This window comes from Pseudopipra pipra, chromosome 15 (assembly GCF_036250125.1).
Source record: "Pseudopipra pipra isolate bDixPip1 chromosome 15, bDixPip1.hap1, whole genome shotgun sequence".
Lineage (NCBI taxonomy): Eukaryota > Metazoa > Chordata > Aves > Passeriformes > Pipridae > Pseudopipra > Pseudopipra pipra.
In genome coordinates this window covers 7,295,795-7,318,765 of record NC_087563.1, presented here as the reverse complement: position 1 = coordinate 7,318,765, position 22,971 = coordinate 7,295,795, and the positions used below count along the sequence as shown (strand labels likewise).

The 22,971-nt window shown below is 50.4% G+C and overlaps 1 protein-coding gene across 7 annotated transcripts in view; it reads left to right on the top strand.

The window, feature by feature from the left end:
* The first annotated feature begins 8,640 nt into the window (after window positions 1-8,640).
* Window positions 8,641-22,971, top strand: part of TCERG1 (transcription elongation regulator 1) — a 30,647-nt gene continuing 16,316 nt past the window's right edge. For 2 of the 7 annotated variants that reach the window (XM_064671638.1, XM_064671637.1), the window contains exons 1-8: window positions 8,642-8,733; window positions 9,501-9,726; window positions 12,403-12,555; window positions 12,711-12,954; window positions 15,466-15,708; window positions 19,290-19,352; window positions 20,581-20,781; window positions 22,040-22,155. In XM_064671638.1, the coding sequence (XP_064527708.1) occupies window positions 8,657-8,733; window positions 9,501-9,726; window positions 12,403-12,555; window positions 12,711-12,954; window positions 15,466-15,708; window positions 19,290-19,352; window positions 20,581-20,781; window positions 22,040-22,155 (1,323 nt within the window). In that variant the 5' untranslated portion in view covers window positions 8,642-8,656. Of the gene's footprint in view, window positions 8,734-9,500; window positions 9,727-10,481; window positions 10,515-12,402; window positions 12,556-12,710; window positions 12,955-15,465; window positions 15,709-19,289; window positions 19,353-20,580; window positions 20,782-22,039; window positions 22,156-22,971 lie in introns of all 7 variants that reach the window. The other 5 variants (XM_064671636.1, XM_064671635.1, XM_064671639.1 and 2 more) reach the window with 5 other exon arrangements.

The window sequence follows — 22,971 nt, the reverse complement described above, 5'->3', positions numbered from 1 at the left end:
TTCAGAACCAATATTTACTGCTGAGGAGACACAAAGAAGCTGTCCATATATGTTTTCCCTTTGGAATAATGAGCAGTGCCCTGGAGCCAGATGGCATTGCCAAGGGGTGGTGGGAAGCAGGATGAAGCCAGTGCTTGGGATACCAAATTTGTGATGTCCTGCCACCACAGCACAGCCCTGCATTCCCTCCTGCCCCCTCAGTCTCTCCAGGTGCCTCAGGATCAGGACTCCCATTTGTCATCAAGGTCTGGGGCTCCTTGTCCTGGGCAGTAGGTCTGTGGGTCCCAGCCTGAAACAATTAATTCTTCAAAACACACCCTCTGCATAAACCCACTTCCCACAGGTAAAATGAAAAATGCAGGTGAAATTTGCTGAGAAAGGGAATTCCCTTTCAGTGACAGCCCAGGTAAAGTGGAAAGGGAAACCTGCTGAACTAGGAAATGCCCAGTACATGCATGAAAGGCTCAGCAGGCAAATCCCTTTCTGTGGTTTCTGAACGAATAAAAATTGATTTATTATTTTTTTCCTCCATTCCATGCTTGTTCCTTAATATCCTGCTCTCTGTCTCCCGGGCCCTGCACACAGGAGATGAAAGCAGAGAAAACCAAACAAGCCATTGGCGCTGCTCACTCAATTGATTTTTACACAAAATTTGCCTTCGTGCACTAAGGATGGAAAAATGATCCCATTAATAATGAATAGCAAAAACAAATGCAGAGAGGAAATCAATAGCAGCACATCTGATATCACGGGGGGACCTGGGGGCAGCCCCCAGATGTACAGAAGCGTGTGTGGGAGAGGCCACAGGATGGGGCACATGGGGACACCCAGCACAGGTGGGTTTGGGGGTGCAGGAGGGAGGTAGCAGGTGCTGCAGTGTGGACAGAAAGGGTTGATGGCCTGGGAGGAGCCTGTGTGTGTGTGTGCATCCCCACCAGGGCATGTCCCATGTCCCATGGGAGCAGCAGGACCCCCTGAGGGTCCCTGGTGGTGCTCACCGACACCTGTGGTGGCACCAGGGGATGGTCCAAGGAGCAGCTACTGGCAAGGGGAGCACAGGCTGAAGCAGTGGCCATGCCACTTCCCCAGCCCAACCCAGCCCAGCTCAGCAAGGAGCAGTGGTCAGAGCCACTCCAGGACAGTCAGACACCTTCGAGCAGGGCTCCAGGGTGAGAGAAGAACACTGAGAAGGGGCCCCAAGGAGCCCAGCACTCAGCCCCGCACAGAAATGGTGCTGCACCCTCCATCACCCACTGGCTCACTGTGACCAGCCCAAGGGTGCTGAGAGTACATGGCCGTGGGCTTTGGGTGGGCATCCACAGCCAGGACCTCTGTGGAGACCCACTGAGGCATAGAAAGTCCCACTTTGCACTGGTACAAAGCAGAGGGAACTCACTCTGGTTGTACAGCCTCAAGAGTTATTTTCAGAATAGTATTTTAAAGCCATTAAGCAAATTTGTCTTGAATGACACTCGCTGTGCTTTGCAGTTTGCCTGGAAAAGTGAGATACAAATTTATTCCATCAAGATCATTTAGACTTTGTTTCTTTAAGCAAATTTAGAACTACGTATGCAGAAACATGTCACAACAGTTGCAGTAGAATTTTATAAAGGGGAGCAAAACAATGCTCAGAGGAAAATGAAATGCTGTGTTTTTAAATCCAAATAGAATTAAGAATATACAATAACTCTAAACAAATCTAGATTAGTTGCTGCCAAATTGTACTGACACTTGGTAATTATCTTTAACCTGCCAGGTGGAAATGGCATTCCCAAATGCTGAGCGCAAAGCAGAGAAAGTGTCAGAACTGCTGGACCTGCACAGGCCCCCTCAGGCAGCCAAGTCTGTGGATGCTCAGGGTTGGCTCAGTGCCTGACTGTTTTTCACTGTCCATGGATTGGGAAGGGCAGTGCTGGAGTCACCACGGGGGTAGGGCAGACCATGGGCAAGGGGGGCAGCCCTCGGGAGGGGGGGGAACAGCCTTGCCAGCTCCTGAGCACATCCAGCGCTGTGCTGGTCCCAGGACCAGCCCCCTGGCACCACCAGATGGATCCCAGTGTGGGTCATTATTTTGAAGTGTTGGAGGAGTGTGATCTCTCTCCATTTACTCACTGTCATAAGAGAGGAGCCAGGAGTGAAACCAAGGTATCATCCTCCAACAGAGCTCAGCATTCAGAGCTCAGTGAGGGCAGTGAATAGCCCAGAGCCTGTTTCGAGCGGAGGGGTTTGTGCTTTCAGTGGAATCATCTTGGTGTCACTCCCCATCTCCTTGTCCTTGGAGGAGATGCTCCCACCAGGCAGGTGAGCAGAGCTTCTCTTGCCAGGACTGAACGGAGGAGGGAGTAGATGGGAAGGTGAATCACAATGCTAACATTTACTTGCTTTTAAACTTACATGAGTGTGGAGCTAAAGTTGAGAGAGTCAGAGGGCAGGTGGATGGGCAGGGAAACCTCTGATTTTCCTCCTCCTGAGGCTGGTGTGTCTAACGCCCACCTGTGGGCTTACCAGGGCCCTCAGTCATCCCGGGAGAGCCCTGACACTGGATCCCGAGGCCTTGGGGATGTCACAGGGGAAGGGACCGTGGCACAGGGGACAAATCCTCCCCCGGGTGCTCCCCCCGGCAGGGCCAAGGGGCATTGCCTGGGCTGCCCTGGGGGAGACACACCCTCCAGGCTCCTCTGAGAGCTGCAGCTCTGCACAGAGCACACCCAAACACTGCAGTCCACACCAACACCAACACATGCGGGAGGTTAGAGGACAAACCCACCAAAAATCAGGACATTATTTGGGTAGAGGGACTACATTTTCAGGACGTGTCTGATGCAAAGTAACGAAGGTTCAGCTGGGCTCATTTGCCCAGAGCCTCAAGTATTGCTCAGGTGCCCAAGCAGGTCTCCCCCATTGCATGTGGTATCTCCACAGCTCCCCACAGCCCTCCCCTGGGCCCTGCAGCCCCCCCTTAGCCCCCCACAGCTCCCTGCACCCTACGGGCTCTGCCAGCAGGAACAAAACACGCCAAGGATCTGAGTCAGAGATGTAGTTAAAGTTTGATATCTCAGTTGTCTCAGAATACATTTGTTTTTCCCCAAATGTCAAAACAAATTAGTCTGCAGCCACTGCCACATCCTGGCCTGAGTGCAGATCTCTGCTAGGAAAACTAGCACAGCTCAGGGATCCTCCTTCAGGTACTGCAGTGAGAACATGTAACAGCCTCTGGAAAACATCTGAACCTCTGTTCTTTGCTTGGTTGGTTTTACACCCTGTGACTCCCCGGTTGACAGACACAGCTCCAGGCACTCGCAAGGGAATGGGACACACAGGCCCCTTCCTGTGGAGTAGAGGAATGAGCATGTCCTTGGAGTAGGACAGAGAAGGAGGTTTAGGGATGGGGATTCTGGGCAGGTAAGAAGGGTGGATTCCTGGATCCCTTGCTGGTGGAGGAACCTCCAAGGCAGTTGCACATGGGATGGAGCTGGAGGGGTAGCTGGGGCCAGCTCTGAGAAGGTCACATGGGGAATGAGCTGACCAAGTTCTGATGCTGCCAACAGGCTGAAATGCCTCACAACACAAAATAACTCTCATCTAAAGACAGAAGAAAATATTTAGGAAAAACTTTGATAATCCTTTTAATGGTGGACTTTTCAAATAGAGATCTTCTGCTTTTTTCAGTAGTTTTTTAGTGGGGAGGCAGAGGAGGGGCAGTGAAGGAACCTGAAATATTTTGAATAGAGCAAGTGTCTTCTTTGACAAAGACACTGGGGTGAGAGGAGTTGTTTGCTTCCTCCTATAATGAGGAAACCTGAAATATCATAAATCTGGGGTCAGCCCAGGCCAAAGCCGGGTGGAGAAGCGGAGCAGTGGTGACACGCGCAGCCCTGTCCCCTGCCAACGGGGCACGTGAGCCAGTCATGTAGTATTAGTGGCTCCATGTTGCAGTCAGGTTGGATGCCACGTGCAGGCACATTAACATGGAAAACACATTAGCCCCCGCCGAGGAAACCCGAGCAAATTGGCCATGAGATGCAGCGTCCTGGGATTTCACACCAGTGCCATTCCCGGGACAGGACGGCACGGCAGAGCTGGGGCCCGAGGAGTGAGTTGGCTCCAGTTCAACACAGTCCCAGGCAGCCAAAGGAGCACTGGATTGGAGGAGCCCTCTGGAATGGCACAGATCCATCACCTGACGCAGCCTCCCCCGACCCCGTCCCTGGCTTGAGCCCCCGCACAGGGACCGCGGGGGGTGGCTGCGGGTACCACTGCGACCCTCCCGCACCCTGCGGGAGAGCACGTCTGTCCCGTGCCTCGGAGCCAGCTTCTGTCCCAGCACCTCATGAAATATTAACCCCAAAGCCGGAGCGTTCCTGGTCTCTCTGGGGAAAGAGGCACATTTGCAACGCTCCGAGGATGATCTCCTGTCCCGGACACCCCGTCACGCACACTTGCACCGGGCTGGCACGTGGCCCGGGAGCGTCTCCCGCCGGGAAGGGACACGGAGCCCCGCCGGGAGGGGACACGGAGCCCCGCCGGGAGGGGACACGGAGCCCCGTCGGGCTGTCCCCTCAGCTGACCCTGCCGCGATCCCCGACGGCCGCCCCGACCCCGCTCCTGGGGCACTTCTGGGGGTGACCCCGCTCAGCTCCCTCTGCCAGACCGCGTGTGCTCCGAGCGAGGGAGCCGAGGGAGAAGCCCGCGGCAGTGTGGGCTGGAGAAAGGACCCGGGGGGAGCACAAGCCGTGGTCAGAGACTCGCAGGAGCAGGGAAGCACGCGGGGCATCGCCATACTCGCGTGAAGCCCCCGCTGCGCCGTTTAGGAACCTCGCTCTGTGCTCCAGCACCGGGACCGAGGTGTTCGGCTCTGCCCTGGGGACATGCCAGGACTGAGCTCCTCCCGGGCATCCCCTCCTGGCAGCCCAGCCCCGGCCCGACCCAGCTGCGGCAGTGGGAGCAGCGCGGAGGAAACGGGAGAGCGGCAGCACCTTGGCACATCAATAATTCATAAAATGCCAGCAGCAATGAAGGGAGAGAGGGACCGGGAGCAGAACACAATATCACACAGCTTTTTAGTGGTCTTTTTCTATTAGTGTCAGCTCTGTAGCTGGTTTCAGTGAGGAGAACTTTCCCTGGATGCCCCCAGAATTTCAGGATGGGGCCTCCTGGCCTCCTCCCAGTTCTGTGGTGGCTGATGCAGTTACAGGACTGTGATAATTTCAGAAGGACTCACAGGGTACTATCCTGGCCAAGGAGCTGCAAGAGATGACACACTGCAGGCAGCCAGGCTGGGCTCAGCTCTGCTGTCCCCTCTCCAGCCATCACCTCCAACGAGCCCTAGTTTGGGTGACCCCCTGCTCTGGCTGACTCAGGACACCTCCCAGACCTCCCACCTGTCTACTGCCCTTGCCACAGCTGAGCCTGCACCTGCTTCCCTGTGTCAAGGGGAATCTGCTGACTCCACATGTACAGAGAAAATGGGATTTTTTTCATGTAAAATACAGGGAAAACCTTGGGCCAGACAGGGGAGCTCCGTGCCTGTGGCCTGCATGAACCACACTGTGCCATGCCATGCCTACAGATGGGGACATGCCCTGTTAAATTCCAACAATGCCCAGACCCATCTGTTCCCCACAACACCTGGCTGATGCCTCCCATGGCCTTGGAACGGGCTGGCCCAGCCCCACCACTGAGCTGGGCCACAGCACCCATGGCCCCCACAGCACCCAGAGCACCCAGAGCACTCACAGCACCCACAGCACCCACAGCACCCACAGCCGGAGGGTGCTTCACTCCCAATTTGAGCAGTGAACTGCCAGGCTGAAGGGGAAAGGGGGAGACTGGGGAAGCAGAGCCTCCCCCCGCTGCCGCTCTCTGACACGGGACCTGGGGGTCTCCCCGGCAGATGCTGGCACCGCAGCAGCCCAGAGGCCCTGCAGACAGCTCAGGGCAAAATTTTTAATTTGGCATCACACTTCAACATGAAATCTGAAAAAAAAATTAAAACAGGATGACAAGATGTCAGCGTCTCTGAGAAAGCACAGCCCTACTGCTGCTGCAGCTCCAGGGGGCCAGTCCTGGCAGCTCCAGGGCTGCCCCACTGTGCCAGAGGGAACCTCGGTGCTGAAACCAGCTCCTGGCACAGAGCTGCAATGAGGATGGAAAAGGCCACTCGCCTTGGACATGAGGAAACATGAGAATGTGGGCAGGAGCATCCAAACCACAGGATTTCAAGATTACTCCCTGTATGTCTGGCAGAGAAGTCAGATCGTGTCAGAAATAGTCTTTTAAAAACTACAGAAATCCAAACATCTGAAAAGGTTCACAGTTCAAAAACCTCCCTGGGAACACTCTCTGCAGCAGCAGCAGCAGCAGCAGCAGTGGCAGCAGCTCCGAGCTGGTGCCTGGCACAGCGTAGCCAGCAGCTTTCCAGCCATGGAGTAAAGGCCTGGAAAGGATCGGCGAGAGGGAGAGGGGAACCAGGGCTGCAGTGGCGGCCCCAGCCACAGACTTCTCTGGAAAAGTGCCTGGATACCCTGTGTGCCCCAAAGGCGTTCCATTTGCACGATCCCATCAGCCAATCCAGCAGCCCTGGATCTGTTTGGGATTCCCCTGGGTGTGGGTTTGGACCTCCACCCTTGTCCCTGCACCCCCAGAGCCCACTCTGCTGGTAATCAGGGAGGGTGTCCAGGCAAACAGCGAGTTGAGCTATTGGAATTCTGTGTTTTAATGAAATCCAGGGAAGCGTGTATCAGTCACAATAAATTGTACTGTTGCCAAGAGCCACGTCCTTCGGCACAGGGAGCTGCCAGCAGATTCGTCGAAATGACTCCTGTTTTGCAGCTCACCATTAACTGCTCCTGAAGGAGCTGCAGTCAGAGCATTCCTGGCTGGAATGTTTTAGGAAAACAAAGGTGAGGGTGAGGGGGGCTGGGGTGCAGCAGCGGTGCCAGCCCCCCTCCCCAAACCCAGGAGAGGGCCCTGCAGCTGCTCCTGCCTGCCAGCCTGACATCAATAAAACATGGAGACAAGCCTGGAACAGGGAGATGAAAAGGGGATGAAAGATGTGTGGAAGACAGGCAGCCCCACTGTGTGGGGAGGATCTGAGCCACAGCGGCCAAAACCTGTATCAATCTCTGCCATAGGAAAGCACTGGTGAGGGGGTATGTGGGGGGCACACCCGGCTCCTTCTCCTCTCCCCTGGCAGAGAGGAGCAGGTGCTGTGCCCCTCACCCCAGGGGCAGAGCCAGGCACCAATCCCCATCTCAGGGGCCATGGAACAGGCAGGGCCACTGCTCCCCAGGCTGCTGCCATCCAGGTTTGGGGCTAGGACAGGCTGGGGACATGCTGGGATGGAGCTGGGGACACACTGGGAAGGAGTGGGACATACTGAGATGGAGCTGGGGACGCACAGGGAAGGAGTGGGACATGCTGAGATGGAGCAGGACACTCTGGGATGGAGCAGGACACGCTGGAAAGGAGCGGAGCACGCTAGGATGGAGCTGAGAACACTCTAGGATGGAGTGGGACACACTGGGATGGAGCTGGGCACACACTGGGATGGAGCAGGATATGCTGGGATGGAGATAGGGACACACTGGGATGGAGCTGGGGACACACTGGGATGGAGCAGGATATGATGGGATGGAGATAGGGACACACTGGGATGGAGTGGGACACGTTTGGATGGAGCAGGACATGCTGGGATGGAGTGGTACACGCAGGCTCTGGGGGAGCCCCAGCACCCACTGACCTGCCCCAAATCTTCACAGTGGCAGCGACTTCAAGCAAAACCCACGAATAAAAACACCAAGCAGCAAACTCACAAAGTGCGTGAGGGTCTCTGTGGCTCATCACCGACAAAGGGCCCCTTAGCACTCCCATTATTTTCATTATTTAATAAAAGACAGATGTTTTTATTGAGAGCCGGAGAGGAACGGGAAATGCGGGATCACAAATCCAAGCCCGTTAGAGACGGAAGGGAGCGGCGGCCCAGCGAGGCCGGCGCAGGACCCGCGGGGGATGGAGCTGCTCCAGCCGTCCGGGCTGTTCCTTCGCCAGGACGCCGGCGGGATCCAGGCAGTGTTCGATCCGCCGCCCCCGCCCTCGGGCTTCCCGTGCGGTGCGGCCGCCGCTGACTCCGACGGGGGCCCTTCCCCTTCCCCGCCGCGGGGGCGCTCAGGACTCGCCCCCCCCGCTCACAGCGCCCCCTAGTGGACCCCCGACTCCCCGCCGCAGGCCCGCTCATTGGCTGCGAGACCCTGTGACGTCACGGGGCGGGACGTCCCCCCCGTTCGTCTCCCCCGGCCGGGCGCGCGCCACCGCCCCGGGCGCTGATTGGCTCGCGCCGTCCCGCCCGCTGATTGGGCGCCGCGCCCCGTCCCTTCTTCCCCCCCCCCTCCCCTTTACGACCGAAAATCACTTCCGGGTTCTCCCCCACGGGGGGTCGCGCCCCACGTGACGCCGCCGTCCGCGAGCGGCGCGCGCCGCCCGCGCGCAGCCAATGAGGGCGCGCCCGGCTCCCCCCATTCAAAGCCGGCGGGCGCGGCGACCAATTGCGGGGCGCGCCCGCCCCCGCGCGCGCTGACGGGCGTGCGGTGCGGCCAATGGGACGCGTCGGGGGCCGCGCGCGGGGGCGGGGCGGGTGCGCGCGGCGGCGGCGGCGGCCATGGCGGAGCGGGGCGGCGGCGGCGGAGACGGGGAGGCGGCGGCGGCGGCCGGGGAGCGCTTCGGCACCGACCTGCGGTACCGCGGGGTCGCGGGGCGGGCCGCACCGGGCCCGGGCGGAGTGGGGATGGGGTTGGGACGCGCAGGGGCCGGCGGGAGCGCTCCCGCCTCCATTTCCCGGCCCCGCGTGCTGCGGGACGGGCCCTGTCCCCGGTCCGCGGGCCGGGGCCGCCCCCGGGCGCGGGTGCCGCGGGGACTCCTCCCAGTGCGGACAGACCATGTGTGTCGCCGGTCACCGTCTCGTAGCCCGTGTTGTTCCCGGTCCCGGGGCATGCCCGCACTGCTTTCGCGCAGTAGGAGAGCTCTCGCGGGGCAGCGCTGGCCGGTCCCCGAGGTGACGGTGTTTCCTGTCTCAGGTGCTCAGGGGCCGGGCCCTGCCGCGGGTCCCGTCCGCGGGGGACACGGGAGCCCTTGGAGAGGCAGAAGCGACCCCGCCCCGGGCACGGCCGGAGGGCCCCGGGACGGACCAGAGCAGCAGGGCGTGTTGGAGGAGCTCTGGCAGGATGCGCTTCCCAGCACCTGACCGCCCCATCCCACCTCTGGGTATCGATTCCCACGAGTAGAAACTAACATTTGGGGACTAATAACCTTGAATTGCGAAGGAGAGGAATCTCTTAAAGTAGTTGCAAGCTTAGCTTTACCCGCTCAAACGTGGCGGTTTTTTCACACCGATTTTTGTGTCTGTCGGTGTTTATCGCTGTTCACGGTCACCACTGGTTTTCCCGCAGCCCAGCAGCGATCGGCAGTGACCCGTGTTCCCTGTATCCCTCTCTGTCTCTCCCCAGGATGGCTCAGCAGCAGGCGCTGCGGTTCCGCGGCCCCGCGCCCCCGCCCAGCGCGGTGCTGCGGGGCCCCCCGCCCCTCCTGCGGCCGCCCCCCCCCTTCGGGATGATGCGGGGACCCCCTCCACCCCCCCGGCCTCCCTTCGGCCGCCCCCCCTTCGACCCCAGTATGCCCCCGATGCCGCCCCCGGGGGGGATCCCCCCACCCATGGGGCCTCCGCATCTACAGGTAAGGAACGGGGGTTCTCTCGGGTGGGTTAAGTGGGATTTAGGGATTATTCCTGTTTGTCTTCACACGTGGAAATGTCCAGTTCTGGGCCGCTCAATTCAGGAAGGACATTGAGGGACTGAAGCGTATCCAGAGAAGGGAATAGAACTGGGGAAGGGTGTGTAGCACCAGGAGCATCTGAGGGAGCTGGGGGGGCTCATCCTGGAGAAAAGGAGACTCAGGGGGGACCTTCTCACTCTCTCCAACCCCCTGACAGGAGGGAGGAGCCAGGTGGGGGTCGGGCTCTGGTCCCAGGGAACAAGGGACAGGACAAGAGGAAATGGCCTCAAGTTGTGCCAGGGAAATTCAGGTTGGACATCAGGAAGAATTTCTTCATGGAAAGGGCTGTCAGACATTGGAAAGGGCTGCCCAGGGAGGTGGTGGAGTCACTGTCCCTGGAGGTGTTCAGGGAACAACAGGACGTGGCACTCAGTGCTCTGGTCTGGGTGACAAGGTGGGGATCAGTCACAGGTTGGACTCGATGATCTTGGAGCTCTTTTCCAACCTCAGTGATTGTGTGATTCTGTGCCAATTGTACAAAAAGGGACATTAAAATGGGTATGGAAACAGCGGGGCAGGACAGAGCACAAGGCTCAGATGTGGTGTTATTTACCACTGCATACCTGTGGTATGCAAATGAGCTGCTGCACAACTCCTCGAGGCAAGAGGCAATGCTAAACCGATGGATGGTTTAAGGTCTTTTGTCTACTTTTCAGAGACCTGGACATTTTGGAAGGGACAAGACCTTTGTGAGTGAAAAATGGATTATTTTAATTGCCTTGTGGGGTGCAGTGCTGTTGTTTATTTGCCTTGTGGGGGTGCGGTGCCATTAGGGCAGTGTAAGTGCTCTGTGGGCTGAGGAGCTCAATGCTACCACGTGCTGTAAATAATGGATTAAATCCACTACTTGTAATTGCAGTTTGAAGAACCAGCCAGAGATACTTTGGATCCCAGGCCCGGCTGCTGGTATCTCTGGGATTTCTGTGTTTTATTTACATCCTGAGGGTGCTGCTGCTCCCGGTGTCACACGGGGCTGGTTGGTTGTGCCAGGCTGGGAGCTCCACAGCTCCTTACCAGTGCCAGGCACAGCTGGGTGTCCCAGGCTGTGCCAGCACCATACTCTGCTCCGCACTGAGGTGAGGGGTTCATGGTGGGAGTGGGGAAGCTGTGCTCGGAGCAGGGCTCAGGACGTGCTGAGGCCCTGGCTATGCACCAGGCACCAACTGCCCTCATGGTGTGACTCCTGCTTTGGGGAAAGCAGCAGCAGTAGGTGAAAAGTGAGCTTCACTGTATCCTTCACACAGATTGTAGAGCAGGAAAGCTCATTGTGTGGCAGGTGCAGGAGATGGGGGGAGGAACAAGGGAGGAGAAGGCAGGCTGGAATTTCCTTGAGGGGTTCATGTATTTGTACAGAAGGCTGTCCATGCACTCTTGGCTTCCTTTATAGTAGTGTTTAACACAAATAACTGTTTCTGGTTTGGTACATGGATTTAAAGAGCAGTTTAAAATACCGCTCTTGGAGCAGAAAGTTGGATCTCGGGGAAGCTTCCAACAGAAGCCAAATGCAGACAGAAGCTGAGGACATGGCAGCACTGGCAGCTGCCAGGGGCACAGCTCCAGTTCTGGGTGCAGGGATGCAGCTCAGGGCCTGTGTGTGCAGCTTGGCACTGAGCCACCCCCTCCCTGTGCCACGGGATGTCCCAGGCTGGCCTGGCCCCAGCAGAGCCCTCGGGGTGTCAGGTAGAGCATTCAGCTCGAGGCTGTCACTGGAGAGCAAAACTTCTGAATCACAGCTTCGTTTAAAGCTGGAGTGATAGAGGTAATTAGGGCTGTAGTTGTAGGTGTTTGCAGAGTAAGTTAAAAGAGCTCAGTGAATTTTGTCAACTGTCTTTTTATAGGGAAGTGTTTGTTGTACTTGTGCACGGGGAATTTCAAACAGCACAAATGAACAAGTAGAATAAAAGAACTGAATGTACTTTGAATTACAGACAGGTGTTGAGGCTTTCAGGTAACTGTGGAATGCAGGGCAGGTTGGGATTTCCTATCATGAGGCAATAATGAACATGTAATTACATCTTTTTACTTTTAATTGGCACTAGTTAGAAATTTAGTTAATGGGAAATTGAGGAAAATAGTGGATTGTAATGAAACCCACTGCTCAGCTGTGCTATCAAATTGGGCCCTTACTTATAATTTAATTTTTTTTTAACATTTCTTCCCTGGGAGGGTCACTGGGTAACTGTTCAGTGGGGTATTTGGGTCACAGGTGGGGATGTCTGAGCAGCAGCTATTTGAGAACAGCTCTTCCATTCTTTTTCTTCCTTGCATTAAGATATTTTGTCCTTTTCAGGAGAGGACTTTTCTTTCACCACACTTCTCTTCATGTCACCATTTTCAGATGCATTGGTGCTTGCATCTCAGAAGTGAAGTGCTGGCAGCTGTTCTGCTATAGATGGGGTTGGCAGGAGGCACATTCCTGAGCTGGGAGCACTGGATCGTTAGAGAAGCTCCCAAGCCTGGCAGAGTTATCCTTACTGCCAGTGTACTGTCTGTTGATGTTCTAAGAAAGGAAAACTGCTTGGAAATTATATTGTTGTTGTTGTCATTGTGATCATTATTGTTATTATATGCCTTTAGAGACCACCATTTATGCCTCCTCCCATGGGTAGCATGCCACCACCTCCTGGTATGATGTTCCCTCCAGGAATGCCGCCGGTCTCCGCGCCGGGAACACCAGCGATGCCCCCAGCTGAGGAGATCTGGGTAGAGAACAAAACTCCCGACGGGAAGGTGAGATGGGTGCCGGGGTGGTCCCGCTGTGAGCCCCTGGCCACGCAGTTGGGCACTGAAGCCACGCTCCTGGCTCCCCCTGTTCCTTGCTATAAAACTGGAGGAGCTGGGCCGCGTGTGGCCGAGCCGCGGTGACGGGGCCGCTCTCCCCTCAGGTGTATTTCTACAACGCGCGGACGCGCGAGTCGGCCTGGACGAAGCCGGACGGGGTGAAGGTGATCCAGCAGTCGGAGCTGACGCCGATGCTGGCGGCCCAGGCACAGGCCCAGGCCGTGGGGGCCTCCACCCCCACCACCAGCAGCCCTGCGTCCGCAGCCTCGCCATCCACCTCCTCCAGCACACAGTCCTCCACCACCTCCACCACCACCACGGCCACCTCAGTGTCCCAGACCAACTCCAGTGAGTACCCGGGGGTGTCCCGGACCTCGCGATGGGGGAGCAGGTGGTGGGGGTGCTGCATGGGGAATGGCAGCAAAAACTTGGTGTCCAGGAAGGTTGTTTCAGCATGAAGTGGAGTGTGAATTTAACCTACAGTGTTTAATCCAGAAGGACCTTGCATGCAAACCTTTTTTCCCCCCCAGTCTCAAAGAGTTCTTCAGGTCTTTGTATATTTTTCTCCTGCTGTTATCACATCATCTCAGAGCTATTACGCATCTATTTCCTTTTGACTTTAGATAGAGCTGAACTGTTTTTAAAGGTGTTTCAAAAGAAAAGTTGACCTGAGGTAGGAGTTTAGTTGTAGCAGTTTCCTGGTGGTTTTCTCCATGGCATGTGTTGCTGTAGGATGTTGGGTTTCTGAGAGCTGCTGGGCTGTGAGTATTGGTTGATTGCAGAATAGAGCTACTTTGGTGTGTTACTTTTATTAGTATTATTCTTCTGCCTAAGCCTCCTCAGTTCCTATTTTCTAGAGTTGCACAAAGAGGAAAAAGAAAGTCCTTAGAGCCATTATTGTTCACTCATGACGTTTGAATAATAGTCTGGGGATTAGTGCTGCTTCCATGGGCTGAGCTTTTGCTTGTAAGGGTTTCCCAACTGAGGGAACAGGGCTGAATTTACACAGCAAGCACATAATGCATGACTGTGCACCAGCAGTGTGGTTGGCACTGCAGTTTGTCCCGTGTGTGCTACCCAGGAGCTCAGGTGCATCTTGACAGAGAGGTGTGTTATGTACTATGGGTCTGTTTGCATGTGAGTCTGTCAGCAGCAAACTGAGTGAGGTCACTCCTCATGTCCAGAGCGAGGTGTGCTGGGGAGGGAGCAGATCAGAGAGCATCCTGTCTGCATGACAGATAGACAGCACTGGTGATTAGCAGGTATCCAGCACTGGGACAGCCTTGGGTGTTGTAGCTGCTCTGGCTCTGATCTGTTCACTGAGCCAGGCCAGAGAGTGTGCAGGAGATGAACTGTTCTAACTCCATCTGGGGGTAGAGTTGCAGCCTCTGGAATTGGTCTTTTTCCTGTAACAGGGGAAACAAATCAAGCTTAACTCGCCATTTAACGTGACACTCAAATTCTGTTTTCGTTGAGGCTGTGGGAGGACACATCATTAGAGCAACAAAGAACTTGTGTTGCTCAAAGCATTTTAGGGCTTTTGTTTATTTTGAAAGGTAACTAAGTACTGTGTTCAGCAGCTTTGTTGAGCTATGATCTGCTCTAACCTAAGGGTTGTGCCGAGTAACCTCGGGTAGGAGGTGAATGTTAGCTCCTGATACAATGCCAGGCTTGGGAGAGCTGATCCTGCTTTGGTGACAGCACTTTACACACCTTCTCTGAACTTAAATTTCCTAATATTGAACGCTGAGAATCTCTTTCACTTCTGCCTGTTCTATCTGCTAAACTTTGTCTTTGCTTTCAAGAACTGTTACTGTTGGTGTCTGTGCCTAGGTGATGAAATTCTATAATTGAAAATAATTTTATAACTCTCAGAATGTAAAAAATACTGGGACTTCTGGCTGAGCTTCATTCTTGCCTGATACTGATTTGACTTAAGTTTTACAAATCAAATACTGACTGTCTGCTCTGTTTCCCTAAATGTTAGGCACTGCTAAGAACTTTCACCCTTTCTGAAGTGCTTAACAAAAGATCAGAAATCTTTGTTTAAATATGCTAATACTGTTATGTTATTTGGAATGTTTCTGGTAGTGTTAAAAAATGCATGGTGTGCCCATTGGAATATGGCCATAAATTGGTGTGGTTTCTTTTTTTTTTTTTCTTTTTCCCTCCTTCCCTGCACCAAATCTTGCAGAGTGAATCTGAAGTTTAAGCAGACTTGTCTGTAATTCCTGTTGGCCCGTGCTGTGAGGTTGTTTGCTCCCAGTTAAGGGCTGGTTTCAGTCATGCTGCAGGGATGATGGAACTAAATGCCAGTCGTGTGTTTTCCCACTGGGAGGCACTGAAGACCAAGAAAGTTCTTGCAGCTGCTGAACAAAAGTACTTTCCTTTTCCTTACTTATTTACACATTTTTATTGATATTTTCCTGTTCTGGGAATGCAGCCCGGCATAGTTTTAGGCAGACTGCTGTCATGCAGATGCTGCTGTTAAAAGCAGAAACTGTGTTCACGTAACACAAGGACAGTCTGTTGCTATGGGAAACTCTCTGTAACCTTCCCTTTCTGTTTCTCTGAACAGGGATACAGCGTAGAACCTCATTTCAGGCTGTATTTGTCCTTTGCTACTGCTATAGAGACTTGTTAGGAGCAAAGAATGGGACAAAGTGAAATTGGAAATTGACTTTCTATGTGAATATTTAATGTTCCAGAGAAGGCAAAGTATTTTTTGTCCAGGAGTGTCTTCCTGCTGGTTATATCCGAGCATATCTCTTATGTACCGGGAAACAGAGCGCCAGTATGTTTGCAGCAATATATTGCAGTGTCTAAGATACAAGGTGTTCTTTTGTGTTTTTTTATCAGCACCTACCACACAAGACCAGACCCCGAGTTCGGGTGTTTCAGTTGCCACACCATCAGTCAGTGTTTCAACCTCTGCTCCTTCTGCTACACCTGTGCAGACTGTACCCCAGCCAGTCCCACAGACATTGCCTCCTGCAGTTCCTCATGCAGTACCTCAACCAACTGCAGCAATTCCTGCTTTTCCACCAGTAATGGTACCTCCATTTCGTGTCCCCCTTCCTGGCATGCCTATTCCACTTCCAGGTAAATTGGCAAACTGTAATTGTCTTGTCTGCTACATGTCCATGTTGTCAGTTGTTTGCACTCATGTGTCCACTGTGTACAGAACTTGCCTGGATCCTCTCCTCAGAGTATTTCTGAAAGAATTCAGGGTTAGCAGACAGACTTTTTAATTAACAAAGAACATAAAATTTTTTGACTTCTAGTTCTTTGCTATACTTAGCAGAAAACAGCTGCATTTAAACATATAATGTTTAAATGAGAATATTGAGCACTATATTTTACTAATTGCGATATTGCTATAATTTTTTTCACTTGCTTGATTTAGACCTTAAGTCACAAATATTTACTAGGACATGGATGAGCAGGAACAATTACCATGGAAATCATGACCCAGTGATGTCAGGTGTTCCCAGTTCTCTCAGGCTGCAGCCATCAGGTAAAATGCTGAGTGTTGAGGTGTGACCTGAGGACCATGATAAGGCATTCGGGGTGCCAGGATGTTATTCACAGGCTTTAGGTTTAAAGACCACTGAGAATGAATCTTAGGTGGCAGCACAGTGCTTCTGGGTAAATCAGTTTCCTAAGTTTTTATGAAATATTTAGATACCTAAGGAAGGAATTTTAGCCTGGGAAAATGTTGGGCTCACTTGCTCTCTGTAGTTGCTGCAGGAGGTCACTAATGCCACTTAGTGCTTACACACCACGTTTCATTTGCATGGATACAGCTGAGTTCCTGTTCTAGTACAAAATTGATGTGTTTCAGTGCACAGTAGCACTAAACATACACCACGAGCTGTCGATTTCGTGTTGCAAAGGAAGGTTGGAGACTGCAGTTGTATTGGATCCAAGTTAGTTTCTGATTAAGAATGACAAAGAATCATCACTGCTTTCTAACTCTTGTACAAGCTGAGGGAGGTGACCTCCCTGCTGTCCTCCTAACGCAGCCACCCAGTGCAGCTGGAGGGAGGCCTTTACCTTCCATTGAATTGGGTGGATGTAAAGTAACCCTTCAGAACACTCCTTTGCTAAGGGAAGTAAGCCTGAAAACAGTTAAAATGCTGACTAGAAGAGAGCACCAGCTTTTAGCTGCCTCTGCTTTTAGAACAGTCTTTTAAAATAACTGAGCAAAGCTACCTTAATCTGTATTGGCCTGAAAAGGAAATCGCAGTGTAGGACTCATTTTAAGACTGGAAACAAATGGAACGTGATATTCAAGGCTGAACAAGAAGTGGATAAAGAATAGAGGGAGAAGTCCTACATATTTGTGAGGTTTGGAGGAACAGTAAAGTGGGTTAAGCCTTAAAGGTGGTTGGCTGAACGTGCTGAACTGTGAATTCTGATTCCTTGCTGGCAAGGTCAGCATGGAGTGAGGGCTCCTTACACACCTGTGAGGGATATAATCTATGCAAGTGTGACCTGTCAGGTAAAGTGGGGATGGTCAGAGCAGTGGAGAAGAGTGCCAGTGGAGGTGGAGACACTGGGTATGTGCCTGGGTTGGGCTTTTTTGTAAGCTGTCAGTCAAAAAGTTTTGGGAGTAGTGCAGTACAGGAGCAAAGGCAGAGCAGGAACATCGATCTCCTCCTGAAACTCATTTTTGAAAATTACTTTGTTTAGAACTTCCCTGGTAACAAGTGTGGGCTCTGACCAATTCTCCCAGTGAGCTGGGCTCAGGTGGAACCCACAGCATGTAGGAAGAACACCTGACAGCAAAGTGCTGCTTCCACTAGTGGGTCTGATTTGTCAGTTCACCTGATTACAGAGTGAAGTCTGTCCGCTTTCAGCTAATCCTGACTTGAGTTGGTTGTGAGGGTTTATAAACACTGTAAAAGAGAAGGAAACCTTTAAAAGCTTTTACATTAACAAGAAACAGAAGAGAAATCAAAATTACTTCATGGTGGTATTGGGTGAAGTCAGAAGGGCTTCTGAAGGTTAGACTGTAGATGTTTGGAATGTTCAGCACTAGGTGTGGTGTCAGCCAGAGGATTTGAAGTTAGAGGGGCAGAGGTGAACAGTGCCACTGTCTAGTCATTTCAAAGTTAATCTCTGTTACACTGCAGTAAGATGGAGCAAGGGAAGTGTTGATTAGTGATATCTCATAATCTCAGATCTTAAAAAGTAAGTCTGCTTTCTCTCAATTCCTATGTTCTAAGTCAGTTTTATGTTTGGGAATGACCTCGGCAGAGGAAACAGCTTGGGTGTTTGCTCAGTCTTACCTGTGCTGCAGCATCCCTAACTCCAGCACCCTGCAGATAGTGGTGTTTATACTGACCCACGTTGGAGACATGCTGTAACTTCCTTAACAAAACGAATTTGCAGATCCACTGTCAAGTACACAACATGACCATCCCCCTGATTTAGATGAACACTTCAGTCAGTGCTGTTTGAGTCAATGTTTTTATGTCTCAATTTATAAGTTTTTAATAAAACTAGTTTGGGATTCTCTCATTGAAATTATTACTACAGAACATTACAATTCTAATCCTGTCTTTTAAAATAAATTGACAGTATTTGTGTATGCTTTCCACACTATATCTGTAATGAACAAACCCAGAAATTACTTTGGTTATAAACACAGGGGTTTAATTTCACTTTCCACTGGAGCATTTCCACCTCAATGATGAATTGAAACCCTTGAAGAGAAAGTTTCTGGAGTATTTCAGTTTCTGAGCATCCAGACTGTACCAGACAGAGAGAATTTCTATAGTTGCCTTCCGCACCTAAAATGGAGGTTTTGGAAATGCATTCCCCTTATCCCTGTCTAATTTCCCGCTGAATTTTGGTCTGATCAAAGAGGACAAGCTGCTTTTTCTCTTTGTGCCTTTCTGTGTAATTTCTTACTGAACTAGAGAGCAGACCAGTGCATGGTGCCACCTTTCTGAGGGCGAGTTATGGCTTTTAAAATATTTTTCAGCTTGTGCCATTCTTGATAATCAAAAATAAAGAAAATTTGGGCTGCCCCTGTGCTAGTGCAGCTTTGTGTACCTCTGTCTGCAGCTTCATTGCTTTTTACCCCCTTTCTTCCACCTGCAGCCTTTCTGTAATGACCCTCGTACCCTCAGCTTTCCCTCTGGGTTGCACTTGGCTGTCACCCCGTCTTGCTACTCTGAGTAGTTCAGATCTGTCCTTCCAGCCTTACCCTGCTCTCTAAGTGCAGCAGCAGACTGAGGACAGCAAAGCCTGTGAGTTTCACTGTGCTGCTGCTCCCCATGGGTCTGTCCCAGCAGAGGCTGCCTGTGGAAGCAGCCCCAGTAATGGGATATTTTCCCGTGGTGCTGCCCTACAAGGAGAGCTGCGTTCCCCCTCGGATGAACTTAAACCCCTGAATCTTCGCTGAAATACCTTTTTTCTTTTTAATGGCATCCCAATAACTTGCTAAACAGCTGGTTTAACGTAGGCAGAGACCGTTGCTGCAGCTTAAAATTAGGTTTTTATTTGATCTGGCGTAAAATGTTGGAGCAAAAGTAATTCACATTTTCTTGCTGGGAGGCTCCCTCTCTGCCAGCTGCAAATGGCATTCTAAATTGTGGCAGGAAGTCCGTAGCACCCCGTGGTAGCTGACATCCCATGGCAGCTTTCCAACATGCTTCCTATCCGTTTTGCAGGTGTAGCAATGATGCAAATAGTCAGCTGCCCGTATGTAAAGACAGTCGCTACCACCAAGACCGGTAATTTCCAAACCCATCCTAGTTCGTTTTGTCTGTAAGTTGGCATGGTAGTGAATGTGGTTGTTTCTTTTATTTCTTTATTTGCTTCCCCACTTGAATGACTATATATTACTTTATTTTCAAAACCAGTATAAATGCAAATATCATATTTGGCCAGGAAATAACTTCCCAAATAACTGTTAGTGTCAGCTTATTCTGTACCCAGACTCCCATACAGTTTTCTGTAACCATTGAGTTCTGTAATGACTGTGACTCTCATGCCCATACTTAGTTCCTAGTTTCTTGTGTGGATTTTTGTTTTCCTGCTCCACATGTGCAGTGGCTGGCTGTGCTCGCATGTTGTGTGCGTGTCTGTGCGTCTGAGTGTGAACTTCCATATTTCAATTGTGGATTTAAGAACAGTCACTCACTGAGAACACGTTATTGCAATGTGTAATGTGTGCTTTTCCATTATTTAAAACAAGACTTTTTCAATGTCAAAGGCTCAAATTTATGATATTGTAGTTCCAGTCCTATCCAATTGGTTCTTCTAGAACTTGTCGTTCCAAATCTGTTCATTATACCCAGTTTGTTGGGATGAGTGGAGAGATAATAGGATAGTGCAGCATTCTGGCTTTCTTATCTTTGGATATTTGCTTGCCATTTTACTTTAGGATTTCAATAAAGTGGGTTTTTTTCAATCAGTTTGCAGTACTAAACAAACCCAACAATCTGATACTATTTCATTCTCATCAGGTTTTATTGAAGGCTCTGAATTAATGTCAGTATTTAAGATTTATCAGAGTTCTACTCTTTATTCTATAGCTCAAATTCAAGCCACTGTTGCCTTTTTTTAAGAGCAATAGGACTATCTCTTACAGTGATAGCATAATTAAGAAGTGGAGTAGATTTAAAAAATAATTATTTGCTACAGAGATCTCGTAAAGACTTTTTTAATAAATAGAGCACTTAGTTTTGAAATATAAAAGCAAATGTCTGAAAGCTAACAAACTTTGTGCTCTGCAGAATTACACATTAATTAAAATTAAGAACCATCTAATTTGCCTGGGAATGGGCATTACTGATTGCAAAACACAGGAAGGAAATTTGGTAACAACGCCTTGCTTTTCCAATTTAACTTTGAAAACCAATCTCTGTCTATTTCTATGGGTTAAGGTGGTAAGTTAGGTCCTGCTTTTGTCACTTACTGGTTTCTTTTTCCTTTTTTTCCCTCTTTCCCTTTGCCCAGGAGTCCTGCCTGGCATGGCCCCCCCCATCGTGCCCATGATCCACCCGCAGGTGGCCATCGCCGCCTCCCCCGCCACGCTGGCGGGAGCCACCGCGGTGTCCGAGTGGACGGAGTACAAAACAGCAGATGGAAAGACCTACTACTACAACAACAGGACTTTGGAGTCCACATGGGAAAAACCCCAAGAACTGAAAGAAAAAGGTACTTTTGGTTTGGTTGTTTTTTTTTTTACTACGGCAGCGTAGTGGGAACATCGCTCGGACCTTTAGTGATTGTGTTTGAAAACGCTAGCGGGAATGTTTCTGATCCCTGATCCCCCTTAAGAATGTTTTTAAGTTCTGATTGTAAGTATCCACGTGAGTTGGTCTTGAGTCTGAGAGTTGCAGTTTGTTTCCCACTGTACTGTCAGAGTGTTTGGTTCTAGAGTTGCTCTCAAATCCTGTGCCTTGGGTAAATGCATGTTCCTGTGCCAGTAGAAAGTGAGTACTTCATGTACATATGTTTGAGAAGGTTCCAGTTGCAGATAGAAAGGGAGGAGAAAAGTCAGTTATTCCAAGGGCTGTAAACCAGGAAAAAATGAAGATCGTTGGGCTGAATTTCAGATCTTCAAGAACATATAAACAGATTTGGAATATGAAGTAGAATAATATCATCTCCCCCTGTCCACATCCCTACATTGCGTTCCACTCATCTTCTGTGACATGTGTTCACTTAAATGCACTTTAGATCCATGGGGGGTGTCAAATGGGGGGGGGGGGAATTTTTCTTGTATCATAAATAAGAAGGAAGGGGCAAAAATCCTGTGGCTTTTATTCAGTTTATAAAGTCTTTTAAGAACACAGATCCGAATAGTTCTGTCTTTTATTTTCTCCTGAATTTTTAGTTGCAAGAAATCATTGCTTAGGCAAATGCAGGACACTTACACTGTTAGTTCAATTAATGCCCATCTTCTTAATAATTCAGAATAAATAATAGGTCTTTTTACTGAGATGAAAACATCTGAGAGCAATTTTGCTGAGAAAAGATTATGCATTTTATGCTTTTTTGAACTCAGTGCAGAGCAGTCCCTGGGCAATTCTGCATTAATTGTCTCAGATCTTTCTTTTTTTTTTTGTCCACAACATTTAACATCTGAAAGTGGTCTTCAGTGTTGCACTGCTAGTTGATATTTTTATTGGTGTTTCAGCATTCCTGTTGGGGTACCCCTTAGTCAGCTTTTTAGTATTTTAACTGTCTCACAATATTTCATTTTCCAGTGCCAAGTAGATCTTGGCACAGGAGATAACCATGACTTTATAAGCGGACACTGCAAAGCCTAAGAGGGACAGAAAGTGGTGAAAATACATTCAAAAGAAGTATTGGGTTGGTGTTGTGCTTGGAAAATTACACCAATAAAATTAAATTTGTTGTGGTTCTATAATGATTCCTTAATACTCAGGAAGAGTCTATCTTTATTTAGAAAAAATGGAAGAGAAGGTCAAAGAGCCAATTAAAGAACCCTCGGAGGAGCCTTTACCGATGGAGACAGAAGAAGAAGAGCCAAAAGAAGAACCTATAAAGGAACTGATAAAAGAGGTAAAATACCTTGAACCCAGTAGTCAGTCTGGCCACTGAGTCCCACATCCCACAGCTGTGGCTGCATCTCAGCCTAGGCAGGTTGGCAGGAGCCATGGTTAGTAATTTGAGTTCTTAAATTCTGTAGGGGATTTTGAAAGCCTTCCTTTTTGGATTCAGACCTTTCCTTTTCCTATTATTTTTTTTTTACGTAAGATAAAAAGGTCATTTAAAAGAAAGGTACAGAGTATGTGAGTTAAGAAATTAGTAAGAACATGGGGCAAAAGTTAGCTCATTACATAGACGTGGTGTTCTCTCACTGATTTTAAGAGAAAATGAAACTTGTCCTGAATGTTTGAAATATTTAATAGCTTTTTCTCTATTTCTTTACTTCATTATTTTGACCAGTTTGACACAAAGCTCACATGTTTTCCATGTGCTGCAACTGCTAAGTTTAGACTGTTAGGAACACTTGTCCTAGAATGTGTACTGTGGTGTTTTCAGTAAACAAAAGTACCTTCTTCCTTGGAAGGTGTTTTGCTGTGCTGAACAGGATATTCTTGAGGGTGCTAAGGGGTGTTTGAATAAAAATTAAAACTTTTATCCTGATTTCTGTGAACTTCAATGTAGTTTAGTAGGCAAAAGCACAGAATTCAGTGTCTGGGTTTTGTTGCTATTCCACCCTGTTTACTTCTGAGGTAGTTGCCAGTTTCTGTAGCAATAACCTAAGCTTATTTCTGCTGCAGAGGTTATTGCAGGTTTTCACTGCTTCAGACTCCGTGTCTCATTTTCAAATAAACGCATTTTAAGAATAAATGAAAATTTCTTTGTCAGAAA